The following is an 18454-nucleotide window of genomic DNA, read 5'->3' as shown; positions in this document are numbered from 1 at the left end:
TGACTCAGACGTGAAGGGGAGAGGGCTCTGCTCCACCGCCTTCGTGCCTCTCACCCCCAGCCCCACGTCAAACACGGCCCTGCCGTGACTCAGAGGCAGCTGCAATTAGAAGCTGGTTAATTTGGGCAGCGCTACAGGGGCCAGAGAGCAATCCAAGTCCTCTGCAGGGAGAGGGGGAACCTGGTGCCAGCCAAGGAGGGCGAACAGATGAGTGCCCGCAGGGGAGCACATTTGGCAAACCGCGGCGGTTTGAATGGAGGGCTAGAGCCACAACTGTGGGGAAGGGGAGAGACGTGCATCAGAAACCCCCCCGGGGCCACAGCTTTGTTCTGCTCATGCAGGGTTTATTTGTTTTCCTTTGCAATTACTACAGTCAGCAAGAGGGGGTGACGGTAAAACATGCAACAGGAGCCCCGTCCCCATCCCACTGAGTTTGCCTGACACGGGGCGCAAGGCTGGGAGCGACCGCGGGGCACGCGCCGGCATCCCACCCCTGGGAACAAAACCTTCCACACCGACAGGCACCGTACGTACGATCCCGAGCTCCCAGCCCACGGTGCTCCCGGCTCGGCCGCCTCCTGTCTGCTACCTACTCTGAATGGAAGGAGAAGGGATTGAACCAGGCAATGGGTCACGACCACAGTGGATGCTGAGTGCTATGTCGGCTGCCCAGGCCGGAGGGGGAGGATCTCCCAGTCCCGGGGGTGGGCTCCATGTGACCCACATCCCTGGAGCTGGCTGTAGCCACGTGGAAAGGGAGAAATGTTTCCTCGAGCCAGCGTATGCAGCTTGCTTGCACTCAGGGGGTTAGGGAGGAAGGGAGCTGCGACCCAGGGACGTAGCAAAGGGTCTCCCAGCAGCGATGGGGGACAGCGGAGATCCTGGACATGAGGTTTTTCAGCTCTTCAAAAAGGCAGGGGAGAGGGGCACCAACATGGGCTGGCCCTGCCGGAGACCAGAGGGCCGGGAAAGAGCGCATTGGCGGGGTAAGGGGAGGGTAGCAGAGACCGTCTTCCCCGTGTGCCTGCCTCGGCTGGGAGGCGGCCTAGCCTAGCACAGCCACGGCCCTGCAGGGCACGCAGGGAGCCCTGCCCTGCTCTGGTTTGGGGGGTGGGAAAAAAAAGAGAGTCCAAACCCTGGGTGTGGACAGCACAGGGACAGGGCATGGCCCAGGCCTCCCCTCCCCAGAGTGGCAGGTTGCGGGGTGTCTGTCAAAGCCAGCATGAGCAGGGGCAGCTCTAGGGAATATATTACATCATTAAATAGAGGAGGGGGGTAGGAAGAATCATGTACAGCCGGGAGGGAGCTCCGGAGAGAGCAAAGGGGTCCCAAGAGGACGCAGCTGGTGCCACGGGGTGCTCTTTGGGTGCAGGGTGGGGGGTGAAAGGGATTAAATATACATTGTTCCAGTCCACTGCCCACCCCCCGCCCACCACATCCCACCCTCCCCATCCGTGCACAGCTCTGCCGTGGAGGGCTGGGGCCTAGCGCAGGTCCTCCTCCTCGCCCTGGATGGTCTTCTTAACGCGAAGCAGCATGGTCGTGAGCCACTGGTCCAGCCGCGAGATGGAGTCGTACTCCTTTACCTGGGGAGGGGAAAGAAGGGGGCAGTGAGAGCAGGCGGGATAGCGGGGGGGACACTCAGTGCAGGCCATTCATTCCAGGAGAGCATGAGGCAGAAGACAGGGCTGGGGCGACGCTTGCCTTGGTTTTCCTAGCTGTAAAACGGACGACAGTGACACCCACCTCTGCTATAGTTGGATTGGGGTTGTGGGGAGAGCCACTAGGTAAAAGGGCTGGGTTAAAACAGCTTTCTGCACCAATTCTCAGGCAGATGCACTGGCCGGGTAAGGAGGGGGCCAGCACCCCCCTCTGGGGTGTTGAAGCCAGCAGGACTGCGCCCCAGGTCCCATCCTCACTCACCGCGTCAGTGTAATTGTCGATGCTCTGTTCTTCATGGGCGTCCAGCAGCTTCTGCAGGGAGAGGAGAGCGCCACGAGCTCGAGGTCTGCTCCAACTCCGAGGTGACCCCCCCCACCACCCTGACCCAGTCCCCTGAGCCACTCACTTTGACCAGCTTGCACTCCCGAGAGTCCGTGAAGGCCGGGAACATCTCCTCATACTTCTGCATGGCCAACTGCAAGCAGAGAGGGCAGGTGAGAGCCGAGGGGAGCCAGGCTGCATTGGCTCTGGGATCTGCAGGGCAACGGGGGCATTTCCCCAGGGCCGAGGACCCCGCTACCCTGGGATGGGTGGGGGAGGAGACTGCTCCCCCCTGGCTCCTTTCCCCTTTGATTCGGCTACACAGAGGCACCAGGGGCACTATGCAGCAGAGCGAGACTCCCTGCAGAGCCTGGCAGGGGACAAACACAGACCGCTACCCCACACAGCTCCAGGTGAGAAGGTGACAAAGATGCCCTTTCTTTGAGGAAAGATGGGGAAGCCTCACTGCTTATCTGAGAGTCCCAGACTGAGTACCCTGTGCCAGCCCGGCCAGAGCAGTTATGCTCACACTAGGGGCTGGGCCCCCATGGGCATCGGCTTTGTGCCCACCCCGCTCCCGGCACGAGGGAGCACAGAGGCAGGTCGACCTTGGCATTGAGCATGTCGATGCAGAAGTGGCAGAGGGCAGCCTTGAAGAAGTAGTCCTTGGCGCTGTATTTCAGCAGGGGGCTGTCCATCGCGCTGGTGCCCACCTGAGACGGGAGGAAGGGACAAGGGTTAGAGTCCTACCAGGGAACGACTGCGCAAACATCGCCCCTGCTCCACCCTCTATTCACGGTGCGTTCACAGCTCTAATGCTGCAACCAGCTCTGGTCCCTGCACCTCCAAAGGGATAGGGAAGAGCTGAAGGTGCAGAGAAGGGCAGCGAGGGGGATCGGTGCTATGGGAGGAGACTGGTGAGGCCAGACCTGGTCGGATTAGGAGAGAGGTGCTGGAGGGGGGACAGGACAAGGGTTTACATCGTACTAAGGAAGGGTGGGGAGGATGGGAAACAGGCAGTCCCAGGGGATCGATTCCTGGCCATTTCTCGCTAGACGAGAACAAGGGGTCCCAGCACGAAACGAGCAGGCCGGCAGTGTAACACCGACACCAGGATGGCCATTTCCCTCCCGCATGGGGTGAAAGGGGGGAGCTTGTGGGCACTGGACGCTGGGGGAGCAGAGAGTTCAGTCAGATCCACCCAGGGGCTGGGGAGAAAGGGGCATCATCGGGGGCTGCAGAGTGCAGGAGCACGGGGCACGGCCTTGGGGTTGCAATGTCCTGGACCCCGACGGCTGTGAGAGGGAGAGGAACAGGTGAAAACCCTGCTCAGACCCTGACACTCCCTTCCAGTGCCACTCTCTGCTGCCCTAGGACACCAGGAACTGGGCAGGATGGACCTAGGGTCTGACCCCGTCTATAGCAGCTCTTGTGACTGCTGCTCAAGCCCCCCCCCCGACCCTGCCCTGCAGGGAGACAAGGCCATTGCCACCCACGGACAGGGCAGCAGGGAGCTCTCGGTAGCTCCAGCCTCACAGACTCTCCCCAGGGCTAAGGGGAAGGGGGAAGCTGGCCCCAGCACGGACCTGCTCATAGATTTCAATGGCTTTCTGATACTGCTCCAGCTGTGCCGCGTACGTGGCCACCTTCAGCAGACACTTGTTAGCAGAGCTGCAGGGAGAGAGGTGGGAAGACACAGGCTCAGGGGCTGGGAATGAGCTGGGAGCACCTAGGGCACAGACAGTGCTGCCTGCAGCACCCCCCACCCACCTGATGGCTGTATGACGTCTTGCTCCCCCTCCCTGACTTGAAGGAAAGCCCAAGGACCCTGCTCTAGCCGAGACACAGCTGGTTCCCAGAGTCTTTCCCGCAGCTCTGCAAGGGCCCAGCTACACACCTGAGTGGGGGGGAAGCAGCCTCCTCCGCTCCCCTGGGAGCGGCAGCCAGAGCGCTGTGAGCAATCACCCGAGCTCCCAGGCTCCTAGGTGGCTACATGGGCACAGGCACAGCTGTGATGCCAATCTCAGAGCATAGCAGGGTGGCGGAAGGGGTGTGCAAATTACTCTCTCTCCAAAGCAACAGAGGCTGCCCCATGCAGTCCTAGACCCACCCTCAGCATGACCACAGGCCCATATGCTTGTAGGGCACAGTTCCCCGCTCACAGACACACATGAAGCTGGTCTTACCTGTTGGATTCCTCCCCCTTGTAATAGTCGGCAGCCTGTTCATAGTGTGCGATGGCCTAGGAGGAAGGTAAAGGCCGTGAGTGCTGGGAACACAGGCTGCACCTAGGGGATGGCATCCAGGACAGCACTGGGCAGAGAATCTCAGCCCACCTGCTCCAGCAGCATGGGCACAGGCAGCCTGCCCCTGCAGCTATCTGCCAGGCTGGCGCCCGAACACTATCCCCAGCGCTGCCCCACAGAGACAAGGCCAGGGGAACCCCCCAGCTTTGCGGGGGCAGCAGGGAATGAACCAAGGCAGGACTAGCCAGGTGCTACCAGCCACACGCCTGCAATGGAGGCTCCCACAGGAGCTGCCCACACTCTTCAAAGGAAGCAGTGAGTTCACCCAGGCACTGGCCAGGACATCTGCAGTGGTCTCCACCGCCCCGGCTCACCTTCTCGATGTCCACCAGCTCTGTCTCGTAGATCTCTGCGATGGTTATGTGGTGCTTGGCGGCAATGGTGAACCGGCCCTGGGCACAGATGGACAATCAATACATCTCCCTGGGGCTCTTCTCTTCACTCAGCTGCTGTCTCCTGGGAGCTGCCCCAGGTGCCCCCAAGGTTTCGGGTCAGATTCAACCCCCTCTCACAGCTGCCAGCGCTGCCTGCCACGGTGCCCGTGCTGGTTGGCAGAGGCAGATCCAGAGGCCACTTGGCCCGAAGCTGTCACCCAGAGGCTATGCAACCCCCCACCAGTCCCTCAAGTGTCCAGGACCCCCACGAGTCACAGGAGCTGGGGCAGTGGCAGGCCAAGCCCCTAACAGAACAACACCCCTGGGGTCAGAAGAGACCCCATCCCACCCTCAGACGGGGGAAGAGGCAGGCTCACCATGTCCGTGTAGATCTCGATGGCTCTGATCAGGCAGTTAATGGCCTCTGTAGGGAGGAATGGAAAGGCTGAGCATGGGGGGGCGCCTGCCATCCCCCCACCCCAAGCAAGGGATGAAACCAGGTCCCAAAGGACCAGCCACCGAGATTGCCCTGCCAGGTAGCTCAAAACACAGGCCCCCCACCAGCTCTTAGGGACAGGGAGACTGAGTAGGAAGCAGCAGCTTCTGGAGGAGCTGGTCTCAGCGGCACCCTCCCGACGTGGGCGGTGTTTTGCGGCGCCTGAAATGCCAAGCTTCAAGAGGCAGATTTTTCTGGCTGCTCCCAACTCTCAGACTTGCCAGGGGGAGCAGGCAGCAGCTGCTGCGGAAGCCAGGAAGGTAGTGGCGGTCGGGGGAGGAGAGACCGGGAGCACACAGCCCACTCAGATCTGTGCCTCGATCAGCCCGGGTGGGGGCTGCCTGCTGAGTCCCAGGGAGATTCCCCACCTCGGACTAAAGAGACAAGCTGGCCCCTTCCGGCCTTGGCATCCGTGAACAGAACCCACCGTGCCGTGAGCCCAGGCATCAGTGCACAAAAGCCAGCAGTGACCACTGGTCGGTCCATCCTTCGTATTCAAAGGGCCTGTCTGCTTCCCTAGCGTTTGTGTATCAGCTTCATCACGGCAACGGCCCCTGTTCCACCCCGAGGCCCTTCCTGCCCCGCACCCCGTAGCAATGGGGTTTGCAGTGGTGGGGAGCTGGGGCTGATGGAGCCGAGCAATGTGGCCTCACCTGGGGGCTATCTGAAGCCTTACAGATGATCCCACATGCCTTTCCACACCCAGGGCTGACAGCCGTGGGTGCTGGAGAGCGGAGCCGCTGCCCAGCTTGGAGGCTGTCAGGCTGGACCTGCCCAGCAGCTCCAAGACACTGCCACGTTCCTTCCCTTGCGCTCCCTCTCACGGAGCTGGCAAGGTGGTTACCGAACAAAACCGGCTTCCTTACGACCACCCCTCCGAGGAGACCAGGAGGGAGCAGGGAAGATTGCGAAAGAACCCACAGGTAAGAGAAGGCAGATGCACTAAGCCACTGGGCCAGCCGCAATCTTCCCACCCCCACCCCGTGCCTCCAGACTGCTGCCGGCAAAGCAAACGTCAGCTGCTCTCCACCGGCCAGCTCATCAGGCCACAAATCCCACAGATTAAAGTAAATCCCCCAGGATTTAGCCTGTTTTCTCCCTGGGCAGCCGCATTATCTCTGCAGGCTTCGCCCAGCCGCGCTCACTGCCGGGGGAACACCTCCTCCCCACCAACGCAGCAGCCTTGGTGCTGTGCGCACAGCTGAGGGAAGGGACCTCAGCTGCGTGGGGTGGTTCGGAGACAAGGAGAAGGGGCCCAGATCCCACCCTGCCCTCCAGAGTCCTGGCGCCTTCCTCTACAGCAAGACCTCCCCAAGGATCCTCCAAGTCTCTCCCCTATGCAATTGTGCACGATTAGTCCCCCATGAATCTAACAGGGGGCTTTTCTCCCCTTCGGCCTCAGGTCAGTCCCCTCCAGCCGACACTGCTGCACTCAGTGCTAGCAGCAATTTGCCATTGCTGGCCAGAGCACAGAACTGTTCATGGCCTTTGGGATCCCAGCGCTCGCATGTGTGCATGCGTGTCTAAACCAGGAGAGTTTTGCCATCATCCTTCCTGTTCTGTGTTTCGCCATCTGCGTGCCCATGTAGGACAGAGAACACAGCCCTCGCTGACAAGCTGGGATCAGAGCCGTCAGGCACCACAGCCCAGCCAGCTAATCCACCCCCCCCCCACACCCGCCACTGCCCAACACTGACTTTGGCACAGACTGCCAGCTGGCCGCTGACCAGCCAGACCTGCTGCAAGCTGCCTGAGAAGGGGCCGGGGAAGCAGGCCAGCCTTACGACATTCAGACAGATTACACAAAGCAACAGGTGATTCACGCATGTCACGTGGTCCGGGACAGGCTTCCTCTAGGCCATGGCCACTGATGCAACAGCGCAGACAGGTTCTACGGGTGTCCCCACAGAGCCATGTGTCGGCCTGCCACCCTATAGGCATACCAGCCTCCGGGGTCACTGCTATCTGGGCCTGGTGACTGAGCAAGGCCTGCAGCACTGGCAGGCAACTGCCTCCCTTGATGACTAAGGGGTCCAGACAGAAGGAGATGTTTCCCCAAGGAAGTGAAGGGAGGCGAGGTGCTTTGGACCTCCAGGACCCAGGAGTCTGGGCTCCTTTCCCCACTCCAGCGGGGACAACAGTATCTCCTGGGCACCCAGAGCCCTGGGAGAGCACATGCAGCAGCATCTTACCTTGGGGGTCAGCCTTCTTGAAGGCGTTGCCAGCGTCCACGAAGTTGGCGGCCGCGTCGTGCTTGCTCTGCAGCTGCAGGTGGAGCTGGGCGGCCTGGCAGAAGGCATTCCCAGCGGCTAGAGGGGGGCAAGTGGGGATGGTGAGCAGCCCCCCTCTTGGGCCTGAGCTCCGGGGACTTGGTAGTGCCACAGCCACCTCTGACCTGGGCCCAGACAACCCCTCCCCTCCTGCCATGGGGGAATGGACAGGGCAGGACCCAAGGGAGGCAAATCTCTTCCTGTGGAAGAGGCTGGGGGCTCATTCCCACTGACCGTCCCTGAGCCCATCTCCCAGCTCTCATTGACTTCAGCTGGGGCTACAGGTGCCAGGCAAAGATAAGTCAGGTCCTGGTACTGCCCAGCCCCTACCCTACACCTCCATTCTGGCTGTGGTTTCTGCCCTCGACGCCCCCAGCCTGGCCTGGCAAGGCAGAACCAAGAGCTCTGCTGTCCTCAGAGGATGACACGGGTGTGGGGCGAAGCATCGGCTCCAAACCCAGTGCAAGGCAAGGGGGGGTGGAAAGAGGGCAGCAGGCAGCCGCCCACACACATACCGCTCCAGTTCTTGGCCATTTTGAACATATTGGCTGCACGGGCATAGATGTCGCATGCTTCTTCTATCCTGGAGGAGCCCCTGTGGAGGGAACCGGGCACCATGTCACACGTTGCGCTGGGCGGGCTCAAGCTGCTGCCCAGGCCTCAGGCACAACAGCAACTTTGCCATGATGCTGGCCAGAGAAGCCTTGCCAGAGGCACCAATTTCACAGTCCCCCTCTAAGGTCTCCCGTCTTGGAAAACCCACCACTCCACACATTCAGCCACGAGTCACTCCCTCCCCCAGAACAGAGGAGCCTGAGTAAGACCCCTTTATCTGCAGGGTGATGAAGGCAAGCCCCAGGGTCACTCAAAACCCCACCCACAGGCTCTGCAAAGTGCCACGTGCCTGCGTCACTCCCAGCCCCTTCTGATCTGTTCCATCAAGACTTGAGAGGTACGCCAGGCCAAAGCTCCATGGATGCAATCCCATTTAAAACCAAGCAAACTGGGGTCGACCATGTGGGGGGAGCCTGGGCCTCGAGGGGATCACCTCTGCCTGCTCTCTGCGGGAAATCAAGCTGAGCAGGTGCTGGCATGAGGTAGCTAGAAGAGCTGCCCATCAGCTTGGGGGCAGGCGCAAAGCTAGGGCAGAGTTCACTCATTAAAAATAAGGTCATTAAAATAACCCAGGGGTGGTTAGACCTGCTAACCAGGACCTTCACCTACTGACCTTACTGAAACCCCTGGATGCCCAAGAGTGCTGGGGTATGGGTGTTTAACCACTGGGAGATCAAGCATGTCTCACTGCTTTCCCCACCCGGGCTGCAGAAACCTGCAGTCAGAGGGGCAGCAGGGGAGTGAGAGGTGGGAGCAGAGGGGGACGGAAAGACCACTCCTATCCCCTCTCTCATCTGAAAGCCTCAAAGGACTCGATGGCACCACGGAAGCTCTGTCGGGTGGGTGAGCCTGTCCCCCCCCTCAGCTCCTCTTCGAAGAGGGTGAAAGGCAGGAGGACAAGTGACCCGAGGTCACAGCACAAGGCAAAGGCTCAGAACCAAGTACCATGGCTCGCACCCCACGCGAGGCACACGCATGAGACAAGGGTCATAGAATAGTCAAACATGCGGGTTGAAGGGACCTCAGGTCACATCTACTCCAAAGCAGGACCAGTGCCAACTCCATCATCCCAGTCAAGGCTTTGTCTACCCGGGTCTTCAAAACCTCCAAGGATGGAGACTCCACCACCTCTCTGGTGCTTCACCACCCTCCCAGTGAGAAAGATTTTCCTAATATCCCACCTCAACTTCCCTTGCTGCAGCTTGAGCCCATTGCTCCTTGTTCTGCCATCTGCCCCCACTGAGGACAGTCCAGCTCCACCCTCTTTGCAGCCCCCCTGCAAGGAGGTGAAGGCTGCTACCAAATCCCCCCTCAACCTTCTCTTTTGCAGACTAATTACGCCCAGTTCCTTCAGCCTCTCTTCACCAGTCCTGTCCCACAGCCCCCAAACCAGTAGAAGTAGAAGGATTGTGGGTTAGGCTACATGGGGGGCAAGGAGAAAGGGATTTGGTGGTAGGAGTCTGCTACAGACCCCCACACCAAGGGGAAGAACTAGATGCGGGGCTCCTGAGGCAACTCTCGGAGACCATAAAAGCTAAAGAGGCGATAGTCATGGGGGACCTAAACTACCCGGACATCTGCTGGGAGACGCAGACAGCAAAGTCCCACCGTTCACGCAGGTTCCTATCCGGTGTACAGGACCTCCACCTGACACAGGAGGTGCACGGTCCCACTAGGGGGAATGCAATACTGGATCTGGTATTGGCAACGGGAGATGACATGATAGGGGACCTCCAGATCGGTAGCCATTTGGGGAACAGTGATCACCTTATAATAGAATTCAACAGAAGACGGCGAGTGGGTAAGGTAACTAGTAGGGTGAAAGTGCTAGACTTTAGGAAAGCTGATCTCAATGCACTCAGGCGATTAGTCAAGGACGCACTGCAGAGTAGGAGTTTTGAAGGGATGGGAGCCCAAGAAGGGTGGCTGTGCCTTAAGGAAACGATCCTTCGGGCACAAAGCAAGATGATCCCGACGCGAGGAAAAAGAGGGAATAGGGCCAGGAGGCTTCCTTGGCTGACCAGAGAAATCCAGGGCAGCCTACGGGCCAAAAGGGGGGCACATAAAAAGTGGAAACAGGGAGAGATCACCGAAGACGAATATACCTCCTCTGCTCGCGCTTGTAGGGAGGCAGTTAGATGGGCCAAAGCTACCATGGAGCTGAGGATGGCAACCCAAGTAAAAGACAACAAGAAATTGTTTTCTAGATATATAGGGAGTAAAAGGAAGGCCCAGGGAGGAATAGGACCCCTGATAAATAGACAGAAGCAACTGGTGACGGACAGGGGGGGACAAGGCTGAACTCCTCAATGAGTTCTCTGCCTCAGTATTCCTAAGCGAGGGGCACGACAAGTCTCTCACTGGGGTTGTAGAGAGGCAGCAGCAAGGCGCCAGACTGCCATGCGTTGATCCTGAGGTGGTGCAGAGTCACTTGGAAGAACTGGATGCCGTTAAGTCGGCAGGCCCGGATGGGCTCCATCCGAGGGTGCTGAAGGCACTGGCCGACATCATTGCAGAGCCACTGGCGGGAATATTCAAACGCTCGTTGCGCACGGGCCAAGTCCTGGAGGACTGGAAAAGGGCCAACGTGGTCCCCATTTTCAAAAAGGGGAGGAAGGAGGACCCGGGCATCTATAGGCCAGTCAGTCTCACCTCCATCCTTGGCAAAGTCTTTGAAAAAATTATCAAGGCTCACATTTGCGAGAGCCCGGCAGGACAAATTATGCTGAGGGGAAACCAGCACGGGTTTGTGGCGGGCAGATCGTGCCTGACCAATCTAGTTTCTTTGTATGACCAGGTTATGAAACGCCTGGACACAGGAGGAGGGGTGGATGTCGTATACTTAGACTTCAGGAAGGCCTTCGATACGGTATCCCACCCCATACTGGTGAACAAGTTAAGAGGCTGTGATGTGGATGACTGCACAGTCCGGTGGGTGGCAAATTGGCTGGAGGGTCGCATCCAGAGAGTCGTGGTGGATGGGTTGGTTTTGACCTGGAAGGGTGTGGGCAGTGGGGTCCCGCAGGGCTCGGTCCTTGGACCGATACTCTTTAATGTCTTCATCAGTGACTTGGACGAGTGAGTGACGTGTACTCTGTCCAAGTTTGCAGATGACACAAAGCTGTGGGGAGAAGTGGACACGCCGGAGGGCAGGGAACAGCTGCAGGCAGACCTGGGCAGGTTGGACAAGTGGGCAGAAAACAACAGGATGCAGTTCAACAAGGAGAAATGCAAAGTGCTGCACCTAGGGAGGAAAAATGTCCGGCACACCTACAGCCTAGGGCATGACCTGCTGGGTGGCACAGAGGTGGAAAGGGATCTCGGAGTCCTAGTGGACTCCAAGGTGAACATGAGCCGGCAGTGTGACGAAGCCATCAGAAAAGCCAATGGCACTTTATCGTGCATCAGCAGATGCATGACGAATAGATCCAAGGAGGTGATACTTCCCCTCTATCGGGCGCTGGTCAGACCGCAGTTGGAGTACTGCGTGCAATTCTGGGCGCCGCACTTCAAGAGGGATGCGGATAACCTGGAGAGGGTCCAGAGAAGGGCAACTCGTATGGCCAAGGGCCTGCAGACCAAGCCCTACGAGGAGAGACTAGAGAACCTGGGCCTCTTCAGCCTCCGCAAGAGAAGGTTGAGAGGCGACCTTGTGGCTGCCTATAAGTTCATCACGGGGGCACAGAAGGGAATTGGTGAGGATTTATTCACCAAGGCGCCCCCGGGGGTTACAAGAAATAATGGCCACAAGCTAGCAGAGAGCAGATTTAGACTGGACATTAGGAAGAACTTCACAGTTCGAGTGGCCAAGGTTTGGAACGGGCTCCCAAGGGAGGTGGTGCTCTCCCCTACCCTGGGGGTCTTCAAGAGGAGCTTAGACGAGTATCTAGCTGGGGTCATCTAGACCCAGCACTCTTTCCTGCCTATGCAGGGGGTTGGACTCGATGATCTATTGAGGTCCCTTCCGACCCTAGCATCTATGAATCTATGAAAACCATTTTTTGAGGCCCTCCATTGGACTCTCTCCAATGTGTCCACATCCTTTCTGTCATGGGGGGCCCAAAACTGGACAGAGGACCCCAGATGTGGCCTTCCCAGTGCTGAATAGAGGGGAAGAATCACTTCCTTGCAGAGGTATTTCACCTTTACCCTGGAGTCAAGTCTGGCCCATGGTCCCGGCTGGTGCAGACCGGCCTGCAGCAATTTGCAACCAGCCCTGAATTTCAGTTTTAAATATCCTCGCGCCTGCGCCCAAGACCCAGCTTTCCCTCCATTGCAAAACAGCTCGCAGAGGGAGACATCGAGCTGGCCAAGCAGTTCACAAGCCCTTCTATTTGCTCACAGCAGCTGAAGGACAAAGTTCAGCCTCTATCCCATAGCCCTCCCTTCAGCTTCTGAGCCAGCCTGCTTCCAAAACCTCTGCAGAAAACTTGATGCTCCCAGCTACAAGAGAAGGGCAGTATGTCTCCCTGATCCCCTCCGTCTTCAAAGAATCGTTGCAAGTCACTTAGAATCATAGAAAATGAGGGTTGAAGGGCCCTCAGGAGGTCACATCTAGTCCAACCCCCTGCTCCAAGCAGGACTGTCCCCAAATAGATCATCCCAGCCAAGGCTTTGTTGAGTCAGGTCTTAAAAGCCTCCAAGGATGGAGCTTCCACCACCTCTCTGGGTAACCCGCTCCAGTGCTTCACGACCCTCCTCGTGAGAAAATTCTTCCTAATATCCAACCTCAGCTTCCCTTGCTGCAACTGGAGCCCATTGCTCCTTATCCTGTCATCTGTCCCCACCGAGAACAGTCCAGCCCCATCCTCTTTGGACGGAGGCACAGCTGGCTTTAGGCAGAGCTGACTTTCGCGCTTAGCAAGAGCCAGCAGCAAGTACTGGAGTCCGCCCCGCTGCTGCCTGCGAACGCCACAGGCTGTCAACAGCCTCTCCAGAGAAAAGCAAAATTCAGACTGAGCTTCTAAGCCTGGCGCTGGGGCGGCTTCCAAGTCCCGCCTGCAGAAGATGGGCTCCATCCACTACGTCGGGGTACAATCTAAGCACTCTGCCTTTCGAGCCTGGTGAGATTTTGGGGGTGGGGGAGCTGCGCCTGCACGACACCACGGAGACAGAAGATTGAACGTTTTCGCGTGGGGGTATCAGCTGTTCAGTGCCGGCGGCTCGTTTTAGGCAGGCTGAAAGCGGACGACTTATCTAGGATGCTCACTAAAAGCAGCGCTAGGGAAGCCAGCATCGATAAAAAAAAACAAAAAAAAACAACACCTTGAAGGCGTTTTAAAGGGGAAGATTTTAAAAGCATCCAAGATAAAGCAGCACAAATCTACAGGGCTCCGCACTGACAGATGCCTTGAGTGCAGGGGGGGGTCCCCCCCTTCTCTTTGAGAGCAGCCGACTTATTTAGGATGCTCGCTAAAAGCAGCACTAGGGAAACCGGCGTCGATAAAAACACCTTCAAGGTGGTTTTTAAAAGGGGAACATCGTTTAAAGCATCCAAGAGAAAGCAGCGCAAATTCACAGGGCTCTGCACTGACAAATGCCTTGGGGGTGGGGGGTTTTCCCCCGCTTCTCTTTCAACTCAAGAGTAATTAAAGAACCTTCCTGGTCCCACCACCAAAATCTCAGCTGCAGCTGCTGCGTGCTTGTCATTTGCTGTCTCTTCTGCAATCTGCTGCTGCTCTTATGCTTTGGGGGGGGGAGCACGTTTGGCAAGAGAAGAGCTCCAGGGAGCTGTCTTGCTGGCTGCGTCTAGACGCTATGAACAAGATCGGGGTTTGCAGACCTAGCGGTTACAGTCGGATGCGAGAGGAACTGGCCTGCTGAGCTGCCTTCCTGCTTGCCACAGGTACAGACCCTGGGAAGGCAGAGGAAGAACAGTCTCTTCTGGGGAGCGCGGCTCCCCTTTTCCCATCGGCAGTCACCTCCTCCCTCTCCTGCCCAAGACGCCAGCCCCAGCCTCCCCCTGGTCGCTCCTCCCAAAGCTTTTCACGTGTGCTGGGCGACCTGAGCGCAGGGGGCCTGGACCCGATGATCTCGAGAGGTCCCTTCCAGCCCCTAACTTCGACGAGTCTACGTCAGCTCCCCAGTCCCGCTTGGCATCAAGGGGCTCCAGTGAAAAACATCACGATCCTCAAGGGACAAAGCCACCGCAATGAGGAATAAGAAACGCTAAAACCTTGGCTGAGAGGTGATACCTTTTATTAGACTGACCAGAAAAGAGCCAAAAATTACCCTTCTTGGCCAGCTTTTGGGCTTGCAAAGACAGGTAATTTCTTTGCAAGGGGAAATTCAAGACGGTAACAGGTAATTTCTTGAGGGGAAATGAAAGATGGTCAAAGTCCCTTAAGGTAGAAAATAAACTTCATTTTGCACAAAGGAAGCTGAAGGTGGATGGATGTCTGTAGTTTATTTTCTACCCAAGGGGACTTTGACCATCTTTCAATCCCCCTCAGCCCAAAGAAGGCTGCATGTGCCCAACAGCTGGCAAACGAAGGTCACTTTCTGGCTCTTTTCCAGTCAGTCTAATGAAAGGTATCGCCTCCGAACCATGAGTTTTAGCATTTTGTGTTCCTTGTTGTACAGCCATGTTGGTCTGAGATAACAGATCCCTCGTCACTGCAACTGCACGCACTCCCCTCGCCCTCCGGCAAGGCCGCTGCCCTTCCACCCAGCGGCTGAGACAGGACTAAATCCACCGGCCCGCCAGCTTTCCCCTCCCCCTGGGGAGAACCGCATGACTTAGCCATGGAGGTTGTTTACTATCTCTGGTCTCCCCACCGCCACCGCCACCGCCGCGCACGTCGGCTTCCCCCTTCGGGCCGGGGAAACGACGGGGGGGCGTTTGCTACGGGACAGCTCGCGCCCGTGACTGCGTCAGGCCTGTCGGGAGCGGAGGTATTTCTGCAGTGATAAATCTCGCCGTCAGTCCTCGCCGTTCATCTCCTCTTTCCGTCCTAGTCATCACCCCCCCACGCGCCTCGATGAATATCAGCTCCCCGCTATCTGCGAGCAATCACACGGCCCTGCCCAGCGCACGCTGTGCCGAGCGGCGTCTCCCCGACCCTGCCCCCCAAATCCAACCTCCCCCACCCACCGCCTCGGACCTCCCTGTGGAAGCGCAGGCCCCAGACCCGAAGGCAGCGCCGCCACCCTGGGGCCCTGCCGAGTCGGCCTCACGTTTGCACACGTTTGCACTCGCTGCCCGAGCTCGGGGCTGATCTGCGGCCGCGCCACGGTCTCCCTCGGCCGGAGCCGGTCTCCCATTTAGCAGGCAGGCGCCCAACTGGCTGCCCGCACCCCGGGGGTTTGCTGCCAGCCATCGTTACCCCGAGTCTCGAGCTCCGCGGGGGCCACAAAACGTTTGCTCTAATAGCAACGAGGCCAGGCCCCCGCACGCGCTGCAGCTAAAGCTTCCTCTTTGGGCCAGTCCTGCCCTCCTCGCTCGGGGGCGGGGGGGGGGTCTCAGCCCCTCCAGGCCCCCCCAGCTGAGCCGAGCGCTGTGACACCGTGCCCCCCCTGCCAGGCTGGGGAGGGAGCTGGTCACCCCAAGGCAAGGTCAGAGGCTGCAGGTGGAGGGGGGGGGGGTCTGTCCCCTGCCCCCCCCCACGAGGCTGCATGGAGCAATGCCCCTCCCCCCCCACAACACACCCAGCTTCCCAGCCTGCCCCCGAGCAATCCCCGGACCCAGTCCCTGCACCCCCCCAGCCCCCTGCGACCCCCCCCTTGCCACCCTCCCAGCTTGAGCCCCCCCATCCCCACAACACCCCCCCACCAGGCCTGGGCCTCTGGGACCCCCCCACGAAGATCCCAGACCTCCAGCTAGGCCCCACCCCCTTTTCTACTAGGCCCCTCCCCCACATCATGTCTCAAGCTGCCCCCCCCCATCTTCCTCACCCCAAAGACAGCCCCCCCCACCGCAGGTCTAGGGCTGGGCCCGAGTGCCCCCAATGCCCCCCCCAAACTTAAGCCCCGCCCCTCCGTCTAAACACCGCCCCCCCAGCATCTCCTCAGCCCCCCCATTTTACCCCCCAAAACCTGCTAAACCTGCTAGGTCCCCCCCAGCCCCCCTGCAACTAAGCCCCACCCCCAAACCCAGCCCCCCCATCTCACCACCCCACCCCCACTGCATACCCCTCAGCCCCCCTATTTGGCCCCCCTAGGCCACACCCTCCGCCGCTAGGCCCCGCCCCTCGCGCTAGGCCCCACCCCCCGCCCGCACTCACCCGAAGAGCCCCGCGAAGAAGGACTGGGAGCCGCGGACCTTCTTGTCGGCCTCGGCCAGCAGCTGCAGCGCCTCCTTCTCCTTCCCGGCCGGGTCCATGATGGCGGCGGCGCGGGAGCGGGATCGGGCCGGGCCGCGACACTCAACGCCGGCGAGAGGGGGCGGGGCCGTGCACGTCACTACCCGGAAGGGGCGGGACGAACTCTGCGGAAGAGGGAGGGAAGAGGGGTTGTGTCACGTGACCAAGCAGGGAAAGGGGCGGGAGTGATGCGAGGCGTCACGTGATGGGAGCACGCTGTATTGCCGGCACGTGGTCGGGGAAACCCCGCCCCCTCCTCCCTCACGTGACGCGGAAGTGAGTCGGCGCGTCTGGAGACAGTCACGTGATGTCCACGGGGGGGGGGGCGTGCAAGGCTATAGGCGCTCGGGGGCGGGGAATAGATATAAAGTATACTTTTTAAAACAAATGTATACTTTATTATAATTTTTAAACATGGTTTATCAAGTCCTATATTTCGTCTTATATTTTTATAACATCTCAATTCGACATTTTAAAAGTTTTTTTATATTTTTATTTTGTACTTTTATTTTTACTGTTATCTATATAGAGTAAAAATAAAAAATAACAAAATAAAATATATCTAGATACTGTCTCTAGATATATTTAGATACAATATAGATATATTGTATATCTATATATAGATACATATCAATATATCTGTATCTATCCATATGTATCTATATCTAGATAGCTAGATATCTGCATAGAGATAGATATCTATATGGACAGATAGTTATAGATATAGCCCTGTATCTATATAGGTTTAGATAAAGTATGGCAGTACTGCCAAGGAGGCCCCAACAGCAGCTCCTATAGGGCGGATGCCCCTCTATCCAGCAGGGGAGCCTTAGGTACCTATAGAGTAAAAGCCCCTAGAAGGGTCCCTATATGGGGCAGAGCTGGGGGAGAAGTCCCGAGGCTCCTATGGAACGAAGGCCCCGTGCGGTAGGGGGGTCCCTGAGCCCCTGCCTGGAAAAGCCCCTCTATAGGTCCCTCTACGTGGCAGGGTTGAGGAGGGACTCAGGCTCCTATGGAACTACACCCCTACACCGCGAGGGTATCCTTGGGCTCCTGTCTGGGAAAGCCCCCATAGGGGTTCCTATATGGGGCACGGTGGGGGGGGGATCCTTAGGCTCCTATGGAACTAAGCCCCTACCCACCGAGGCTCCTGTCTGGAAAAGCCCCTATAAAGGCCCCTATATGAGGCAGGAGCGAAGAGGGAATCCTTAGCGTCTGCTGGAACTAAACACCTGTACAGTATGGGTATCCTTGGGCTCCTCTCTGGAAAAGCCCCTATAGGGGGTCCCTATACAGGGCAGGGTTGGCTTCGGCTCCTACCCTTATACAGCAAGGCTCCTATCCAGAACAGCTGCTATACAGGGCCGTATGCAAGGGGAGAGGACGTTCGGCTTCTAGGCAAGGAAGTCCCTATAGGGGCTTCCCCTATAAGAGCAAATACCCTCAAGGCACCAAACCCCTATGGACAGCCCTGGCAGCTTGCAAATTCCAATGTTAAATTGCCTTCGTTAGGACTAACGGGGGTTACGTGCAGACATGATAAGGCAGCATCCGTTGCTTTTCCCGAACAGCAGCCCCCGGAAAACAGCGCCGGCTCACGTCCGCGCCCAATTAGCGTATGACAACACCCTCGCCACCGGCATGTGCACAAGCGCGTGACACGGCCTAAAGGAGGGGCCGGGTCGTTCTGCAGTTGGGCCACGCGTGGGCTCGTCCCCTCCAAGGGCAATTAAAGCGTGGAATGAGGACGTCCAGCGGTCTTCTAACAAGATTGCAGACACCTGTATTACGATACGCCTCGGTCGGTTTTCAGCAGGGCCAGGGTGATGGGCGTCTTCCAAGATGGAAACCGTGTGTTATCCAAGAGCGTCCGAGCAGCCGTGAACGGGGTCGGACCCTAGGCGAGTCCTGCCCGGTCTCCTGCGCCCCGTGGCGGCAGACAGCGGAGCTGGAAGGGCGAGCGACTGGCTCTGAGCGTTGGGGTAGATGTGATCTCTTTTATTAGACCAACTACATATAATAATAAATAATTTGGGGGTCGACTCAATGATCTATTGAGGTCCCTTCCGACCCTAACATCTATGAATCTATAAAAGAGATCACATCTCCC

General features: G+C 58.2%; 1 protein-coding gene across 1 annotated transcript; it reads right to left on the bottom strand.

Annotated features, from left to right (window-relative positions):
- Positions 1-323: 323 nt before the first annotated feature.
- Positions 324-16454, bottom strand: NAPA (NSF attachment protein alpha). Its single transcript, XM_006264946.4, has 11 exons — positions 16267-16454; positions 7945-8024; positions 7352-7468; positions 5041-5087; positions 4604-4681; positions 4170-4225; positions 3570-3654; positions 2592-2696; positions 2069-2137; positions 1924-1974; positions 324-1586 (listed from the first exon to the last, which is right to left on the bottom strand). Exons 1-11 carry the CDS (start codon positions 16362-16364, stop codon positions 1485-1487), a joined length of 888 nt encoding a protein of 295 aa, XP_006265008.1. The 5' UTR covers positions 16365-16454; the 3' UTR covers positions 324-1484.
- Between the last annotated feature and the right edge of the window lie 2000 nt (positions 16455-18454).

The sequence above is a fragment of the Alligator mississippiensis genome, chromosome 15, assembly GCF_030867095.1.
Source record: "Alligator mississippiensis isolate rAllMis1 chromosome 15, rAllMis1, whole genome shotgun sequence".
NCBI classification, from domain to species: Eukaryota; Metazoa; Chordata; order Crocodylia; family Alligatoridae; genus Alligator; species Alligator mississippiensis.
The sequence above is the reverse complement of the archived record's forward strand: the minus strand, read 5'-3'. Positions and strand labels throughout refer to the sequence as shown.

Excerpts from the sequence above, each read along its gene's own strand:
- NAPA (XM_006264946.4), bottom strand. The coding sequence starts at position 16,364 with ATGGACCCGGCCGGGAAGGAGAAGGAGGCGCTGCAGCTGCTGGCCGAG. Across the intron at positions 8,025-16,266 it reads TTCTTCGCGGGGCTCTTCGG|GGGCTCCTCCAGGATAGAAG; the intron begins GTGAGTGCGGGC and ends TTCCCTCCACAG. Across the intron at positions 2,138-2,591 it reads TCGACATGCTCAATGCCAAG|TTGGCCATGCAGAAGTATGA; the intron begins GTCGACCTGCCT and ends CTCTGCTTGCAG.